At 46.9% G+C, this 16856-nt stretch overlaps 1 protein-coding gene across 1 annotated transcript; it reads right to left on the minus strand.

Moving 5' to 3' along the window:
- Positions 1-4736: 4736 nt before the first annotated feature.
- Positions 4737-7338, minus strand: LOC101057787 (BTB/POZ domain-containing adapter for CUL3-mediated RhoA degradation protein 3-like). The gene is given in 2 exon segments (XM_054660109.2): positions 4737-7139; positions 7142-7338. Coding segments are annotated over 2 exon segments (945 nt in total). The 5' UTR covers positions 7302-7338; the 3' UTR covers positions 4737-6354.
- Between the last annotated feature and the right edge of the window lie 9518 nt (positions 7339-16856).

The following is a 16856-nucleotide window of genomic DNA, read 5'->3' on the forward strand; positions in this document are numbered from 1 at the left end:
TGCTCCATGGAGGGTGTCTGTGAGGGAGGGCAGAGGAACTGGCAGATGCCAGGCTCTGGGAACCCACAGGGGCTGGCCCCACTCTTTCCTCCTGGCGTAGGGAGCCCCTTCAGATGCTCCAGGGACTGACAGATGCTGAGGAAGCCCTGATCCCTCCCACCACCCACTCACAAGGCCCTGCCTGCTTTAGGGAGGCTTCTTGGGGCCTCCCATCATTATCAGCATCCCTGGAAAATCCTGGGATTGGAGAATGCTGGCTGGCTCTTGTTCTGCTCAGTGGGAGCTGAGGAGAAGGCAGCCACCTGCAACATGGACATGGGGAGAGGAGGCTGCTCCTGCTTAACCTTCATCAGGAAGAGCGCGGGTACTGGGCTGAGGGGAGACGTTGAGGTGACCATCCACACGGGTGGTGTTTGGGATATTATGATGGGTGGGGAGCAGGGGAAGTCCTTCTGCCTGTTTCTGGGCAGGAGAGAGTCTTGTCCAACTAGCTGAAGCAGATGCTCCTTGCTGTGGCCACAGGGACTGGCCTCGGGACACTCAAGATCCTGCATGGAGCCCCCCACAGCGATGATTCCCTTCCCATATGATGACTGAACTCATGTGGAATTGATGTAGACACAGATTTACACTGGTATCTAAAACAGTTCCCTCCCAACACACCATCACCAATGGGAACAAGCATGTCCAGTCCATCAGGTGCAGGGTGGGTGTGTCTGCTGGTTCCAGGGCCCGGAGGAGCTGGGGCCAAGGCCAAGAGGGGCCGAGGGTCAGCCGCCCTTCTGCCAGGCACAGACCCCAAGGGCAGAGCAGGGGCTGCCTGGGATGTGGCATTGGCTGTCTGGGACGTGCCCTGGGAGTCGGGGGCTAGGTGTTCACCAAAGGGAGACTTCCAGAGTCTATGAGTGAGATGAGGACTGCATCAGGAGAGGGACCGAGGCTGGGGAGGATGCTCTGCTCTTTCCCAGGTTGTCCTGTCCTCCCAATCTCTGCTGAACTCCCCTCACCCCATGGGCCAACTTCTGCCCCCCCTTACCTCTAACCCACCCTTAGAATCTCAGATCCCAGCATGGACAGGACCTGGCACCCGCCCTGGTTCCCTCCTGGCCAACACCTTCTTCTGCACAGTCTGATTTCTGATTCCTCCCCCAGGGCCCTTATTGGCTCAGGACCCCTGTGACTGCCAGGGTACTGGTCCCAGCACTGCCTGCATGCAGAGCTGTGGTCATGGCGTGGGGGGCTGGCCCAGCAGCAGAGGCTGGTGGGGCAAAGCTGTCTGGTACACGGTGGCCTGGCCCCTCAGCCAAGTGACAAAGGGAGCCATGTTTGGGTCCTCTCTGGCCCCATCTGGGGCCAGATCTGGGGAGTGAAGAGTCACTGGTGGGTGATGTGGGCAGCTCCCATGACTCCTCTACATTCAGGGCCATCCTCAGGAGATAAGGTAGCACTGCCCTTTTGCAGGGTTTAGGAATGTTAAGTGAGCCGTGTTTGAAGGGAACATGGTCCATACTCTGGTGTGTGTGGGTGCCCAGCCTTCTTCCTCACCTAAGGGTGAAAGTGACACCTTGGGGCTCCTGCTGGTTACCCCACTGGCTGTTGTCTATCCCACTGTCTCTGTCCTTGTTTTGGCTGAGCCATTCCTAGGAGGCAGAACTTGTGCTTCCTCCACCTCTGTGTCCCACCTGAGCCCTACAATCTGCCCCTAAATGGGCACAGTGGGGCTGACTGGGGGGCTCTGTTAGACTGAACACACGTCCCCCCCCAGTTCCTGTGCTGACGCCCTAACCCCCAACCTGATGGTATTTGGGAGTTATTCAGGGTTAGAAGAGACCATGAGGGTGGGGCCCTAATGATGGGATTAGGGCCCTGATAAGAAGCAGAGACCCCAGAGCTCTCTCTCTCCCTGACACGAGGACACAGTGAGAAGGCGGCCATCTGCAAGCCAGGAAGAGAGCCCTCACCAGAACCTCACCACACTGGGACGCTAACCTTGGATTTCCAGCCTCCAGACTGTGACAAATACATTTCTTTTTTTAATATGTGCCACCACCCCCAAGTCTATGGCACTTTGTCCTAGCAGCCCTATGTGACTAGGACAAGGTCCATAATCTCAAGAACTTCCTTCATGACTGGTATCTGGAAACCGTGCATCAGAGCCAAGGGAAAGAAAGGCTCAGCCCTTTGCAACTGTCAGCACACCTCCACCCCAAGTGCAGTGTATCACACATGAACCAGGAGAGCCTGGGATGCAGTGAAAAGGAATCTGTAAATACCCATGATGTCGTCACATCCACGCTTGGGAAGCCATGCAGCTTGCTCACAGCAGGTGCTGGGGTGTTCTGAGGCTCTTGGTCAGCTTGGCCTCCCTGTTCACACACCCAGGTCACTCTCTGGGAGCCAGTGCGGCTGGGGCAGCCCCAGGCAGGTTTGCCTCCGGAGACCCCTCCCTTCACCACTGGATGACAGATCCCTGAAGAAGCCATGGCCTCCTGGGAAACTCCATCTGACAACGTGAGCAAGGCTTGCCCCTGTTAGTGAACATGCTGTGCTTTCTGACATCTACCAGGATGGACTTGATCCAGGCGGCTGCCCTTTTATAGCTCACTTTGATTCTAACTTCAGCGTTGCATGATGCCCTATGAATGGAATATACAATGTGTGTCTTTCACATCTGTCTTCTTTCACTTAGAATAATATTTCCAAGGTCATCTACATTTTTAGTATGTATCATTACATCACACCTTTTTGTTGCTGAATAATATTCCATTAATTGATATACTAAAATTTATCCATTTATCAGTTAAGAACATTTGGGGTTTTTTCACTTTTTGGCTATTGTGAATAATACTTCTAAGAACATTTGTGTACAAGGTTTTCTGGGGATGTATGTTTCCATTTCTCATGGCTACATACCTAAGAGTGAAATTGATGGGCCATATGGAAACTCTTATGTTTAACCATTTCAGAAGGTGCCAGACTGTTTCCAGTGTACATGAACCATTTTATATACCCACTAGCTGTGTGAGGTTCCCAGCGTCTCTCCATATTCTAGCCAACATTTATTATCAACTCTCTTTTTGATAAAGTCATCCTAGTGGTTCTGAAGTTGCATCTCATCGTAGTTTGCATTTGTGTTTCCCTGATGTTGAACCTCTTTCATGTACCTATTCGCCACTTGTATATCTTCTTTGGAGCAGTGTGTACTCAACATTTAGTAATTTTTAACTGGTTTGTGTTTTTTCATTGAGTTATAAGAATTCTTTATATATTCCAGATAAAAATGCTTTACAAGATATAATTTGCAGAAATATTCTCCCATTCTATGGGTTGTCCTTTACTTTTTTGATGGTACTCTTTGAAGCACAAAAGTTTTTACTTTGTTTTTGTTTTTTTTTTTTTAGCATTTTATGACTTTTATTTTACGTGACGACAAATGTTTGCACAACATACAGTGGCTACATCTAAAACTTTGAGCATTTTTTTATGGCGCAAAGAGACAGAAAGGTTAATGACATACTTAACTGTTACAGTGACTTTGGGTAGAGCCCTAAAGACAGCACACGCTCCAGAGGGCGGGCTGAGTGTTGTTCACACTTGGGTCCTGAATTGTTGTTGTAAGGTACAGAGACACACTTTAACTGGGGAATGGGGTCCCCGCACAGTGATCGCCCCATGGGAGGGTGACAGAATATGCCAGGAATTGTCTTGGACATGGGCCCCAGTCACCACAATCAGATGGCTTACTTGAAACAAACAAACAAAAAAACCCTTGATTACAACACACCAAAGCTGTTCCAATTTGTAAAAAATTGTAGTTATTACATTGCAATGAAATCTGACTGTTTACCAAATCTTGGGCCAATGTTTTACTTGGATAGTGCTTACATTATAAATATTGGTTTTTGCCCTTAGTGCTAACATAAGAAAAATCAGTTCCTTGTATACTCAATAACAGAGCTTGGACCAGCCAATGCTGTCTATTCACTCATGGCTATAATGCAGCCGACAGAATTGTTCACCATGGAATGTTTTATAAACCTGTTCATATTCCAGAGAGACAAAGACTCAAAACTACAAGTGCAAAGTTGGAGAAAATGTGAGGGTAGAGATTGCTGCCAGAAACACTAGCTCATTAGGCATAGAGGCCACAGCAAATCAAATTGTTCCACAAACTCATTCTTCACACAAACATTTAAAACACTATGCAGCCAGGTGTGGTGACTCACACCTGTAATCCCAGCACTTTGGGAGGCCAAGGTGGTCGGATCACAAGGTCAGGAGTTCAAGACCAGCCTGGCCAACATGGTGAAACCCCATCTCTACTAAAAATACAAAATTAGCTGGGCATGGGCTGATGGGTGCCTGCAATCCCAGCTACTCGGGAGGAGGCTGAGGCAGCAGAATCGCTTGAACCCAGGAGGAGCAAGTTGTGGTAAGTGGAGATGGTGCCACTACACTCCAGCCTGGCCAATAGAGCAAGACTCCACCTCAAAAAAAAAAATTTATACAATGGCTTTTCCATTTTCCTGGCCAACATTCACTTCGACTTTCTAAAAAAGCCCAACCCAAAAGATAGGGTTAGTGTTTAACACTTAAACAGTATAAAATATTTATGAAACATTATTTTGTAAGCCCTCTTTCCTTAGCACTTAATAAAATCCAAATGGCCTAATATAAAAGTTTCTTACATGACAGTTTAAAAAACATCTGCCCAATACACGATTTTGACATTCAGTCATGATTGTTTTAAAGTTTTATTGTAGACTCTGCTGTTGGATACAAAATGAAGGCATACAACTGTCACAGGCAGGGCAGTAAGTACAAAGTCTAAGCTGTAAAAACCGTTTGAAAATATAAACTCGTTTTTGGAATACATGTGTCAAAGGCTGCCCATGTTAATACCTTTGGTATAAAACGGTAACGATTCCCTTGACAAACCCATCCATCACCTGACGCACATTCACATCTGGTAACTACTCTACCTAGTCTAGTCTCAACCACCCCTGTCAGTCACGACTCACTCCTGTTCCTTTGCAGGCGCAGAGGAGCCTGGGAGGTAGGTCACTAAGAACACCCGTCCTACATAGGCGCTGCGCCCAGCTGGGCTCCAGCAGGGGCCACCTGTGCCCCACAAGCACACGTCCCCACCCACAGTCACACATATCCCTTAAACAAACATGAACACAGACACAAACCAGACCCAAAGTTATCTATCTACCCGCACATCCTCAACCTGTTCACTGCTGGCCACTCTACACTGTGTAAAAATCAGAGGCAAAGACAAGGGGGTCTGTGTTTATAGCAGGGAAGCTCCCTGGGGCTGGTGGTGTGAGGGTGTCCCTGCCTGGATGCCAGGCTGGGAGGACAAAGGGTATGGGCTACACTGAATTTCTAAGCAAAATGACTTAGAAAGTTAGCCCAGCTTCATGGGGAAGGAGGCTGAAGAGGAGCAGGATCCCAGGGAGGGGTAGTTTATGAGCTATGCCTGTCACAGGGTCAGATGGCCTTCCTGGAGTGGAGTCGGGTCAATCAGGAGAACAACTGGAAGGGGCTGGAGTTGGGGAAAGAACCAGAAACAGAGCTGGACACTTACTGCCATGGAAAGTTCTGCTCCTACGCAGACATGTGGGGTCCCAGTGAGCACCAGGCCAAAGACCAGCCCAAGGTGGCAAAAGGCTTGCTCCCTAAACAAAGCCTTGCACCCAAAGTTGCACTGGTCTCAACGATTTAGACGCTCATTCAGCCACATTTCCACTGCCACAAGCTGCACTTATCAACAAGCTCTAGGCCCAAAGCCACATGGCAGAAAGCACATCTAGCAAAGCAGTGGGGATTGTGCCCGGGCCAAACACACAGGAACCAGGAGTGGACCTGCTGGGGCTGGAGGATTATGAAATAGGAAGCAGGGAGCTCAGATACCTCTGGTGGCCTCCAACTGCAGAACAACTCTCAGAATTGTCAAACTGAACCCTTAAGGGAGTGTCACCCAAAAAGCCCATATAGGAAGTCGAAACCCACAAAAATAAATATTGCAAACAAAAGTTCTCACATACACTTCACACTCATTCATACTTTTCCTCTGAGAACCGAGAAAACCTGGCTCCAAAGAGTCTCAGATTCTCATGAAAAGTAGAGATCTTAGACACAGCTTGTTCAACGACAGGGGTCATACGCCTGGGTCAAGACAATCAATTTGCCTTGTCAAGCAATACCAAAATAATCATCTGGCTTGTTACAAAAGTATCTCCAGGCTGCAAGGGAAGCAGAAGGGGCCCGGCAGCCTGCACAGGATCTGGGTGTAGCACGGCAGGGAGTGGGGGCGGTGAGAGGAGGGCGGCTCGGTCTCTTGCCTGCTCACTGGTGGAGGTGGGCCCGGTCATCGGGGCGCTTGATGTGGATCCTCCGCACGCGCTCGATCCGCTCCCGCTCCCGCTCCTCGTCCTTGTCCAGGTGGTGGGAGCGCCCTGCCGCCCGGCCTGTGGCCTCCAGGAGCGCATTGTCAGGTCCCCGGCCATCCTGGGCCTCATACAGCAAAATGTTCAGGGTCTCCTCATAAATCCGGGCTTTGGGAAACTCCACCTTGGTCTGTTTCTTCTCAGTGGCATAGATGACGGAGGTACAACAGACTTCAGCAATCTTCAGGCCCTGACCATAAAAGGACCAGCAGTAGATTTCATCCCCAATGAAATTCTTTATGAACAGGACCCTTCCGTTAAAGCGCAGAGACAGCTTATCAAACAATTCAATGTTTTTCAACATATTGTCGTCAGAATTGCTGGTATATGAGTATTTGTTGTTACTTCTGTTGTAGAGCAACTTCACGGCTGGCTTATTTGAAGTCGCTATAAGTTTTTGTTCTTCCTTGGATGAGGTGATCACAGGGACCTTGCAGAAAGGCTCATAAGTATCTTTGTTTTGTAGGGCCGCCTGGCACTCTTCCACCAGGCCTTGGACTAGGTAGTACTTGGCTTCTGCTAGCAGCTCCTCGATCTCCCGGCGGCTCTCGGGTAAAGGCACCGCCCCGTCTCGAAGGTAGTTGAGTATCGTACCAAAGTGCTTCCCACAGCGGTCAATGAGGATCCAGCCTTCACTGTCGGTGAGCACTTCCATGCGCCCGCTGAACATGGCCTTCAGCATGTGTCCTGCTTGGTCAGCGTCTGCATGGTGGAATAGTAGAGGGCTCCACCCACATTCAGCTTCACGTATTTGGAGCTGGGGCTCGTGCCCTTGAAGGAAGTGGTGCGGGTAGCAGCCGCTGGCACCGCTGAGCTCACCACATTTTCTCCTGACATCTCTTCCATGAAAAGTCGGAGGACACAGGAGTCTCCAAACCTGGACTGAGAGCAAAAGTTTTTACTTTGGATGAAGTCCAATTTATCTGTTTTTTCTTTTGTTACGTGTGGTTTTGATGTCATGTTTAAGAAACCATTAACTAGTCTTAGGTCGTGAAATTTATTCCTATGCTTTTTCCTTTTTGAAAAACCATCTTAAACATTTTAAAGTATACAACTTAGTAATGTTAAGTATATTCACATCATTGTGAAATTTAGATCTTTAGAAATTTTTTTTTCTTTCACAACTGAAATTTTGTACACATTAAATACTAATCTCCCCCCACTCCCACCCCCAGCCCTTGGCAACCACTACTTTATGTTTCTGTGATTTTGACTACCTTAAATACTTCATATGAAGGGAAAGTATTTGTCCTTTTGTGATTGGCTTATTTCACTTAGCATAATGTTCTTGAGATTGATCCATGTTCTAGCATGTGACAAGATTTCCTTCTTTCCATAAGCTGCTTAGTCTTCCATTGTATGTATATACCATATTTTATCCTTTCATCCACCAATGGATATTTGGATTGGATCTCTTGGCTACTGTGAATAATGCTGTAATAGGGATTGTATTGAATTTGTAAATTGGTTTAAGTTATATGGACATTTTAACAATATTAAGTCTTTAAATCCACATGCATGGAGATGTCTTTTCATTTGTTTATATACTCTTTGGTTTCTTGCAGCATTGTTGTTTTGTAGTTTTTAATGTCCAAGTTGTTCGCCTCCTTGGTTAAGTTTATTTCTAAGTATTTTGTTCTTTTTCACGCTATTATAAATAAAATTGTGGGTTTTTGTTTGTGTTTGTTTGTTTGTTTATTTGTTTGTTTTTGTAGTAGAGACAGGATTTCACTATGTTGGCCAGGCTGGTCTCAAACTCCTGGCCTCAAGTGATCCGCCTGCCTCAGCCTCCCAACATGTTGGGATTACAAATGTAAATTGGGATAACAGGTGTAAAATTTCACGCACCTGGCCTGAAATTTTCTTCTTAATTTCCTTTCTATATTGGTCATTGCTAATGTATGGAACTGCAATGGATTTTTGTGTGTTAATTTTGCATTTTGTAACTTTGCTGAAATCATTTATTAGTTCTTACAGGTTTTTTGGTGGAATTTTTAGGGTTTTCTACATATAAAACCATATAATCTGTAAATAGAAATAATTTTACTTCTTCCTTTCCAGTTGGAATGCCTTTTATTTATCTTTTCCTTGTCTAATTCCTCTGGCCCAGTACTGTGTTGAATAGAAGTGGTAAGAGTGGGCATCCTTGACTTTCTCCTGTACTTTGAGGAATAGCTTTGTCTTCCACTAGTAAACATAATGTTAGTTGTGGGCATTTCATGTAAGGCCTTTATTATGTGGTAGTATTTTCCTTTTATTCCTAGTTTGTTGAGTGTTTTTAATCATGAAACAGTGTTGAATTTTGTTGAATGCTTTGTCTGAATCATGTGGTTTCTGTCTTTCATTATATTAATGTGGTGTGTGACTTGACTGATTTTTGTATCTTGACTCATCCTTGCATTCCGAGTATAAGTCCAACTTGGTCATGATGTATAATCCTTTTTTTTTCTTTGAGATGGAGTCTCACTCTGTCACCCAGGCTGCAGTGCAGTGGCACAATCTCGGCTCACTGCAACCTCTGCCTCCCAGGTTCAACTGGTTCTCCTGCCTCAGCCTCCTGAGAAACTGGGATTACAGGCACCTGCCACCACGCCTGGCTAATTTTTGTATTTTTAATAGAGATGGGGTTTCACCATCTTGGCCAGGCTGGTCTTGAATTCCTGACCTCGTGATCCACCTGCCTCAGCCTCCCGAAGTGCTGGGATTACAGGCATGAGCCATCACGCCCAGCCTGTAATCCTTTTAATGTGCTGTTTAATTCTGTTCACTAAAATATTTTTAGATTTTTGCATCAATATTCACCTGATACATTGGTCTTTAGTTTTCTTTTCTTGTGGCTTTGGTTGTGGAATCAAGGTAATTTTGGCCTCATATGAGTTTGAGAGCATTTCCTTTCCTTAATTCTTTGGAGGAATTGAATTGACTCTTTGGTTGAATTCCCTAGGGCTGGGTTTTTCTTTTTGGGAGGTTTTTGATTACTGCTTCAATCTACTTACTAGTTATAGGTCTGTTCAGATTTGTAAAATTTATTTGTGATTCAGTCTTGGTAGGTTGTATGTTTCTACAAATTTATCCATTTCTTCTAGGTTATTCAATATGTTGGCATTTAAATATTAGTAGCATTCTCTCATAATTCTTTTTGTTTTTGTGGCATCACTTGTAATGTCCCTTCTTTCATTTTTAATTTGAGTTATCTTAGTTTCCTTTCTTTTTTTCTTAGGCAGTCCAGTTAAGGGTTTGTAATTTTGTTGATATTTTAAAACATCTAATTCTTGATTTTGTTGATTTCTTTCTATTGCTTTTCTATTCTCTATTTTGTTTATCTATCTGATCTTTATTATTTCCTTCCTTCTGCTAATTTTTGATTTAGTTTGTTCTTCTTTTTCTAGTTCCTTGAGGTGTTAGGTTATTGATTTGAGCTCTTTCTTCAAGCTTATGCTGCTATAATAAAATACTATAGACTGGGTGGTTTAAGCAACAGATGTTTACTTCTTTCAGTTCTGGAGCTGGAGGCTAGGAAGTCCAAGATTCAGGTGCTGGTAGACTTGCATTCATAAACTCTTCTTTCATATTTTCTGTGCTACATTCTAACTGACTTTTTACATTTATCAATCATCCATGTCATCGATTTCCTCTTTATCTGTGTCTAATCTACTCTTTTGCCCATTCACTTTGATATGCATAAGTGTGATGCCTGCATGTTCAATTTCATCATACATTATTAAGAATATTCATTTTCAATGATCAAGATTTAATAACTTTAATAATTTTTACTACTTCATCAAGAACATTTTTTTTTTTAATGAAGTGCATTTTTAGGAACAACACTCTGAATACTCACAAGAAACTTGCACAGTTAACCCTAGGCCAGAGGACACTTGGCAACCACACAGGAAAAGGATACCAGGACAGAGTCCACGGAGGCCAAGGCGGGCCCATCACCTGAGGTCAGGCGTTCAAGACTAGCCTGGCCAGCATGGCAAAACCCCATCTCTACTAAAAATACGAAAATTAGCCAGGCGTGGTGGCATGTGCCTGTAATCCCAGCCACTTGGGAGGCTGAGGCAGGGAGAATTGCTTGAACCCAGGAGGCAGAGGTTGTAGTGAGCCGAGATCACTCCACTGCACTCCAGGCTGGGAGACAGAGCGATACTCTGTCTCACAAAAAAAAAAAAAGAAAGAAAGAAAGAGAGGAGAAAGAAGAAAGAAAGAAAAAGAAAGAAAGAGAAAGAAAGAAAAAGAAAGGAAGAAAAAGAAAGAAAGAAAGAAAAAAGAAAGAAAGAAAGAGAAAAAGAAAAAGTAAACGAAATGATTGGACTCAAAAGTTATGCTGCAAATTAACTGGCACTATAATTCCTACTCAAAATCATTCTGTAGCATAAGCTACAATGAGGCAAACTGTTGACACCTATCAAGCCCCAGGGGGCCCTCTGAGTCCCGCCCCAGGGGGCTCTCTGAGTCCCACCTCAGGGGAGAACCTTGCTAGGGTGTATCCAATGGCCTATGTGGTATCTGTGCTCCTGGAAACAGGTGGAGGCTTTGGGATGAGTGTGGTGCTGGGAGGGTGGTCTTGAGCACTTGTAGCCTCAGGTGGAGGAGAAAGCACAGAGTGAATTTTATTTTTCCACATTTGCCTCCTTTGATGCTGTATATCTGTGATGGTTAATAGTAGATGTCAATTTGACTGGATTGAGGGATGCCTGGATGGCTGGTGAAGCATTGTTCCTGGTTGTGTCTGTGAGGGTGTTTCCAGAGGAGATTGACATGTGAGTCAGTGAATGGAGAGAGGAAGATCCCTGCTCAATGTGGGTGGCACCATACAATCAGCTGGGGGAGTGGCTAGGACAAAGCAGGTAGAAGAAAGGGGATAGTCATTGCTCCCTCTCTCTTTCTCTTTCTCTCCCTCTCTCTTTCTCTCCCCTTCCCACCCCCCCACCGCGCCCCACCCCGTCTCTTCATTCCAGAACAGGATGTCTTTTTCTCCTTCTCACCTTGGACATCAGACTGTAGGTTCTTTGGCTTTTGGACACTAGGACTTGTACCAGCAGCCTCCTGGGGGCTCTCAGGCCTTCGGCCTCAGACTGGGGGCTGCACTGTTGGCTTCCCTGGTTCTGAGGCTTTCAAACTATTGAGCCATGCTACTGGCTCCCCTGGGAGCCATGCTGTCATTCTCCAGCTCATGGGACTTTGCCTTTGTGATCATGTGAGCTAATTCCCCTTATATATCCTATTGGTTCTGTCCCTCTGGTGAACCCTAATACAGTGTCTCCCAGTTCCATTTAGCATGATTACAGGGATGGGAAAATATATTAGGGGCTGGAAGATGGTTTTCTGGAAGAAGGTATCAGGCAGGGTCCTGAAGGCAAGACCCTCCAGGCTCTGTCGTGGCAACTTTGCTGACCAGTACAGGGTGTTCTTGTCCAGGAGTCCATGGACCCTCAAGCAATCTAGGCAAAATTTGGATTCTGTGATGGGCTTGGAAATTTCCGTGAATATTTGGGGGTGTCCTAACCCCAGCTATTTAAGAGCCTCTGCTTTAGATGGTGTGAGGGACCCAACAACCACATTCTATATAGCTGTCCTGGGCATGCTTGGTCTTCCCAGCAATGAATTTTCTGTGGTGTGGTCTCAGAGCTCACCTCACTCCACCCTGAGACTCTTGTACAGTGAAGTGCAAGGATGTGGCCAGGCCAATTGTCAGCAGTCAGCTCCTGGCCTGCCTAACTCAATATAGAGCATGAGTCCACCGTGTGCTACTCTGCTGCCCAGAGTCATCAGGCTCATAAGCCAGATATAAACGCTGAGTCTGGGGCCTGCGTGCCCGAGAGGCCCTGTCCTGTCAGTTGGCCCAGGGAGCATCACACAGGGCACTCTTCTCCTCAGTCTCTCTCGCATCTCTCTGGCAGACAGGTGGTCACGATCGTCAGTGCTGTGGGGCCCTATTATTCCAGAGCAAATGCTGGAGCCAGACTGACCCTGTGGAAATGCACGAGGACGTGAGCTGTGGTGATGGGCACCCTCAGTCAGGCACCAGCTGTCCCGCGTTCCTGGCTTCCACCTCTGGGGCAGCTCCCCGACATTCTCTGAAGTCTGTCCACTACCTTTTCTGTTACAGTTGCCCTTGTCAGGGGGAGCAGTGGGCTTTGTCCTGTTTACCTAAGCCCTCATGTGTGTGCTGCAGCCTGGCTTGGGACACATTTGGTCCCCATGTGAAGACCGAGACTGCGGCTTTCTGCGCTTGGAGCCCAAAAGGACAGGTGGGGCCTGAGGGATGGATGCCCCTGTCCCAGGACAAGGAACTTCCCCCAGGAGAGCTGCTCATGGCCCCGTTTAACTCCCAACTCCCATGGAGGGGCTGATAGGGGCTCCCTGCAGGCTAAGGCTCTGAGCACAGGGACACCTGGGGCCCCACATACCAGCCCCATGAGAAATAGGGCCAAAGAGCCTCATTACCCCTGTGAGTGGCTGGTCACCCACACTTCAGGGCCTCATCCTGCGCTGATCTGCACCTGACATGCTGAGTCTTTCTTGGGCTTCATCCCCTGGAGTCATCCCCTATTCCTGGCTCCCATGCTGGAGTCATCCCCTATTCCTGGCTCCCATGCTGGTGGCCCTGCCTTCTCCCCCAGACACCCAAGGACTCTCCAGGCCATACCTCAGTGACAGCAGCTTTGCCATCCCACTGGCCTCAATCCCAGAAAAACTTCAAGAGAGCAAGGCCCAGGATTTTAAAAGGGCTAAGACTAATGTTACAGAAAATGGGCTGTGAGATGAGGAATTTTCACAAGTGTTCTCCAATTTATACAGAGAATGAAACAGAAATTGTGGAATTGAAAGTTGCAAAAAACAATATTAAGAAATAGTGGTTTAAGCGGATGATGCTTTCATGGATTCAGGGAAATGGCTGCTATCCACAGAGTGTGCAGAGGAAGTGCCTGGTCCTGGTGGGTAGCATGGCTGTGGCTCATCCAAGAGAATGAGACAGGGCTGGGCAAGCCTTATATGTGGAATTCACCAGAGTGAAGCTTGGCTAGTGATGCCAGGGAAGGACCACGATGGTGAGGTGTTGACTACCCATCTCTGCTACCATCAACCCTGATTCAAAGCATTTGCTGAAGAACCAGAGCAGACTGACAGCGAGATTTTGGGCCCCAGGGCCAGTCATCCCTACAAAATGACGTATTTCTCCAAGAACAGACGAGGAGTCACCATTTTCCCACACCACAGACCATATCTTAATAGAACAACTTTTCAAAAAGTTTTAATTTTATTTTAAAGTCCCAGGACACATGTGCAGAATGTACAGTTTCATTACATAGGTATACATGGGCCATGGTGGTTTGTTGCACCTATCAACCCCATCATCTAGGTTTTAAGCCCTGCATGCATTAGGTATTTGTCCTAATGCTCTCCCTCCCCTTGCCCCCGACCCCCTGACAGGTCCCAGTGTGTGATGTTCCCCTCCCTGTGTCTATGTCTTCTCATTGAATAGAACAACTTTTAAAAATGTGCAGCTGGAGCAGCTTTGAAGGGAATTGGTAAGCAGTGAGTGGAGAGTGATGTGTTTCAGGGAGGATTTGGACTGTCTGACTTGCAGGTGACCCTCTTGTCCCACAGAGGCAGTCTGTCAGTAACTCATCGGGAAGCCCAGGTAGTCTTCCTCAGGCATTTCCATCATTCCTGGGATGGCAGAGATAAAAAGGGACTGGAAGAGATGGGGGCAGAGAACAGCCCTCACTACAGCACAGAGCCTCACCTCTCCACACAGTCTCTGTCTCCTCTCCTCCTCTGCCCACACAGTGACTCCCAGCCTCTAAGATTCCTGCTTTCAGCAATGCCCCTGATAGCACACCAATTGTCTGAGGAGTTCTCAAACACCAACTCTTCACTGCCCAATAGCACAATGAAGAAATTGAGGAAAATGTGTATGTCCCTGAATGTTGCTAATGGTCTTAGGGCAAACTGCTGCTTACTCTGCATTATGTACTTCTTAGTTAATTGAGGTTAGGATGTCATTTTTACTGAAATGATGTTAATAGTGTTTGTAAAATGAATGATGTGCAACCCCATGAAAAACTCCGTGCTTTTTGAAGGAGTAAAGGAAGCAAGGAGGAGTGATAAAAATTTTGATTGTTGAAGTGGCATGGGGGCAGGTTGAACTTGTCCAAGACTGCTTCCCTGCAGGCCAGCCTCCTTCAATGCTTCATGAATGCTCTCCATCGCTGGGAGTAAGGTCATCAAAGCCGAGTTCTAGTAGAAGAGACAGTCTAGAGGTCTAGAATGTCTTATACACACACACTTAGAGACACCTGTTCTAGTAGTCCACAATTATGCCTCCACTCCTTAGGTCTTGAAGCGAAATCATATTCATTCATTCATTCTACAAGTATCTACTCAAGACGTGATATTTGTCAGGTGAGTGATGAGCACAATGGTTGATAGGCAGAGCAAACAATAATAAAAAAATGAGTAATAAAGGGTAATGAAGGCCGGGCACGGTGGCTCATGCTTGTAATCCCAGCACTTTGGGAGGCGGAGCATGTGGATCACCTGAGGTCAGGAGTTGGGGACCAGTCTGGCCAACATGGTGAAACCCTGTCTTTACTAAACATACAAAAATTAGCCGGGTGAGGTGGCCTCTGCTGAGCTCTCTTTTGTGTTTTAATGTAAGGTTAAGGAGCTCCTGGGCCTTTGGGGATTCTCAGCCAAACCAGGTCCCATCCATGGCTTTCTCCCCTCTCTGCACGGGCAGACAGATAACCTGCTGCTGCACACAGGACACACAGAGCTCACCCCTGCTCACTCAGGCTCACCTCCTAGGATGCCTCCTAGGCAGGCAGAAGTCGAGGCTGGCTAGCCACACTCACATTCTGGGACCAGGGACCTGCACCTGCCCTTGCTACACTCAACTGTCTCTCGGGCTGTCACCACTGCCCTCAGAAGAGCTCATACTGCTGGGGAGCCCAACTGTTTCTCAGGATCTTACCAAGAGGTGGCAAGAGAGTTTCCCCTACTTACCTGCCCACTGCGAATAAAACTTTATTTACTTTTTACTGAGGTAAAACAGATTTAACATAAACTACCATTTTAATCATTTTTGAGTACAGGGTTTATTGGTGTTAAGTTTATTCACATTGTTTTCTCACCATCACCGCCAATTCATCTCAAGAACTTTCTAATCATCTCAATATCAGACTCTGAACCCATTAAACACCCAGCTCCCTGCTCCCCTTTTTCCAAGTCCCTTAATTTGAAGTGCAATGAGGAGACTATTTTTGAAATTAGAATGTTCACTTTTTGTTGACTTTCTCCATGAAAACCTTCCCTTGATTTAGTCAGAAGTCCCCACACCCTGGTTTCTGGGACAGATTCCTCCCAGGCCTCAGGAGACTGTGCCCCATCTGCTGATGATGCCATAATGGGACCCCAACAGGAAAACCAGGATGTCTAATGTGCAAGGGCAGGGTTTTCAGGGGAGAGGAGGGAGTTTCCCGAGAATTCTGGAAGCATGTCTGGAACTAGAGCCTTGCGTGGGAAGTGCAGCATTTTTCCATCAGCAAAGCACTGATAGAAAAAATGGGGAGACACCTTCTGAGGGGGCATCACAGGCAGGGGAGAGGAGAGGCAGACAAGCACTGGCTGCACTTATACTCAGGCCACTGAGCAGCGGAAACAGTCCAGAGTGTGTGGTACCACTTTCCCATTGGGATGTTGTGCCTTTTCTTACCAATTTTTGAGAACTTTTGGAATATTATGGATAATATTAAGGATAATAATCCCTGCCACAGTTCTGGGCTGCTCCCTGTGGCCAGAGAAGGTGGCCTTGAAGGTGTTGGGCAAAGACCACCTGCCCAGCTCTCCAGGCTTGCTAATGCGGGGGAAGGAGATGCAGCCCAAGGATCCTGAAGCTCTTGCATCAAGTAGCTATTCTCCACCCAGAGCTGCCGGCCACAGGTCCAGCAAAAGAAAACTGTCAGGACCACCACTGCTGCTGCCACCAACCCCTCCCTGGCAATGGAGGTGAATAGAGACGACCTGCCCCCACCTGCTAAGCTTCCCTGCCTATCTCCTAAGGGATTCCTGGGCAACATGGATAAGAACATAAGTAGAACATCAGAATCCAGGAGACTAAAACAACTGCTTGGGAAGATAACGAAGACATGGCAGGGCAGGCACGGTGGCTCACACCCATAATCCCAGCACTTTGGGAAACTGAGGTGGGCAGATCATGAGGTCGAGAGATCGAGACCATCCTGGCCAACACGGTGAAACCCCGTCTTTACTGAAAATACAAAAATTAGCCAGGCATGGTGGCTTATGCCTATAGTCCCAGCTACTCAGGAGGCTGAGGCAGGAGAATGGCTTGAACTCGGGAGGCAGAGGCTGCAGTGAACGGAGATC

The sequence above is a fragment of the Pan troglodytes genome, chromosome 8 (assembly GCF_028858775.2).
Source record: "Pan troglodytes isolate AG18354 chromosome 8, NHGRI_mPanTro3-v2.0_pri, whole genome shotgun sequence".
Classification (NCBI taxonomy): domain Eukaryota; kingdom Metazoa; phylum Chordata; class Mammalia; order Primates; family Hominidae; genus Pan; species Pan troglodytes.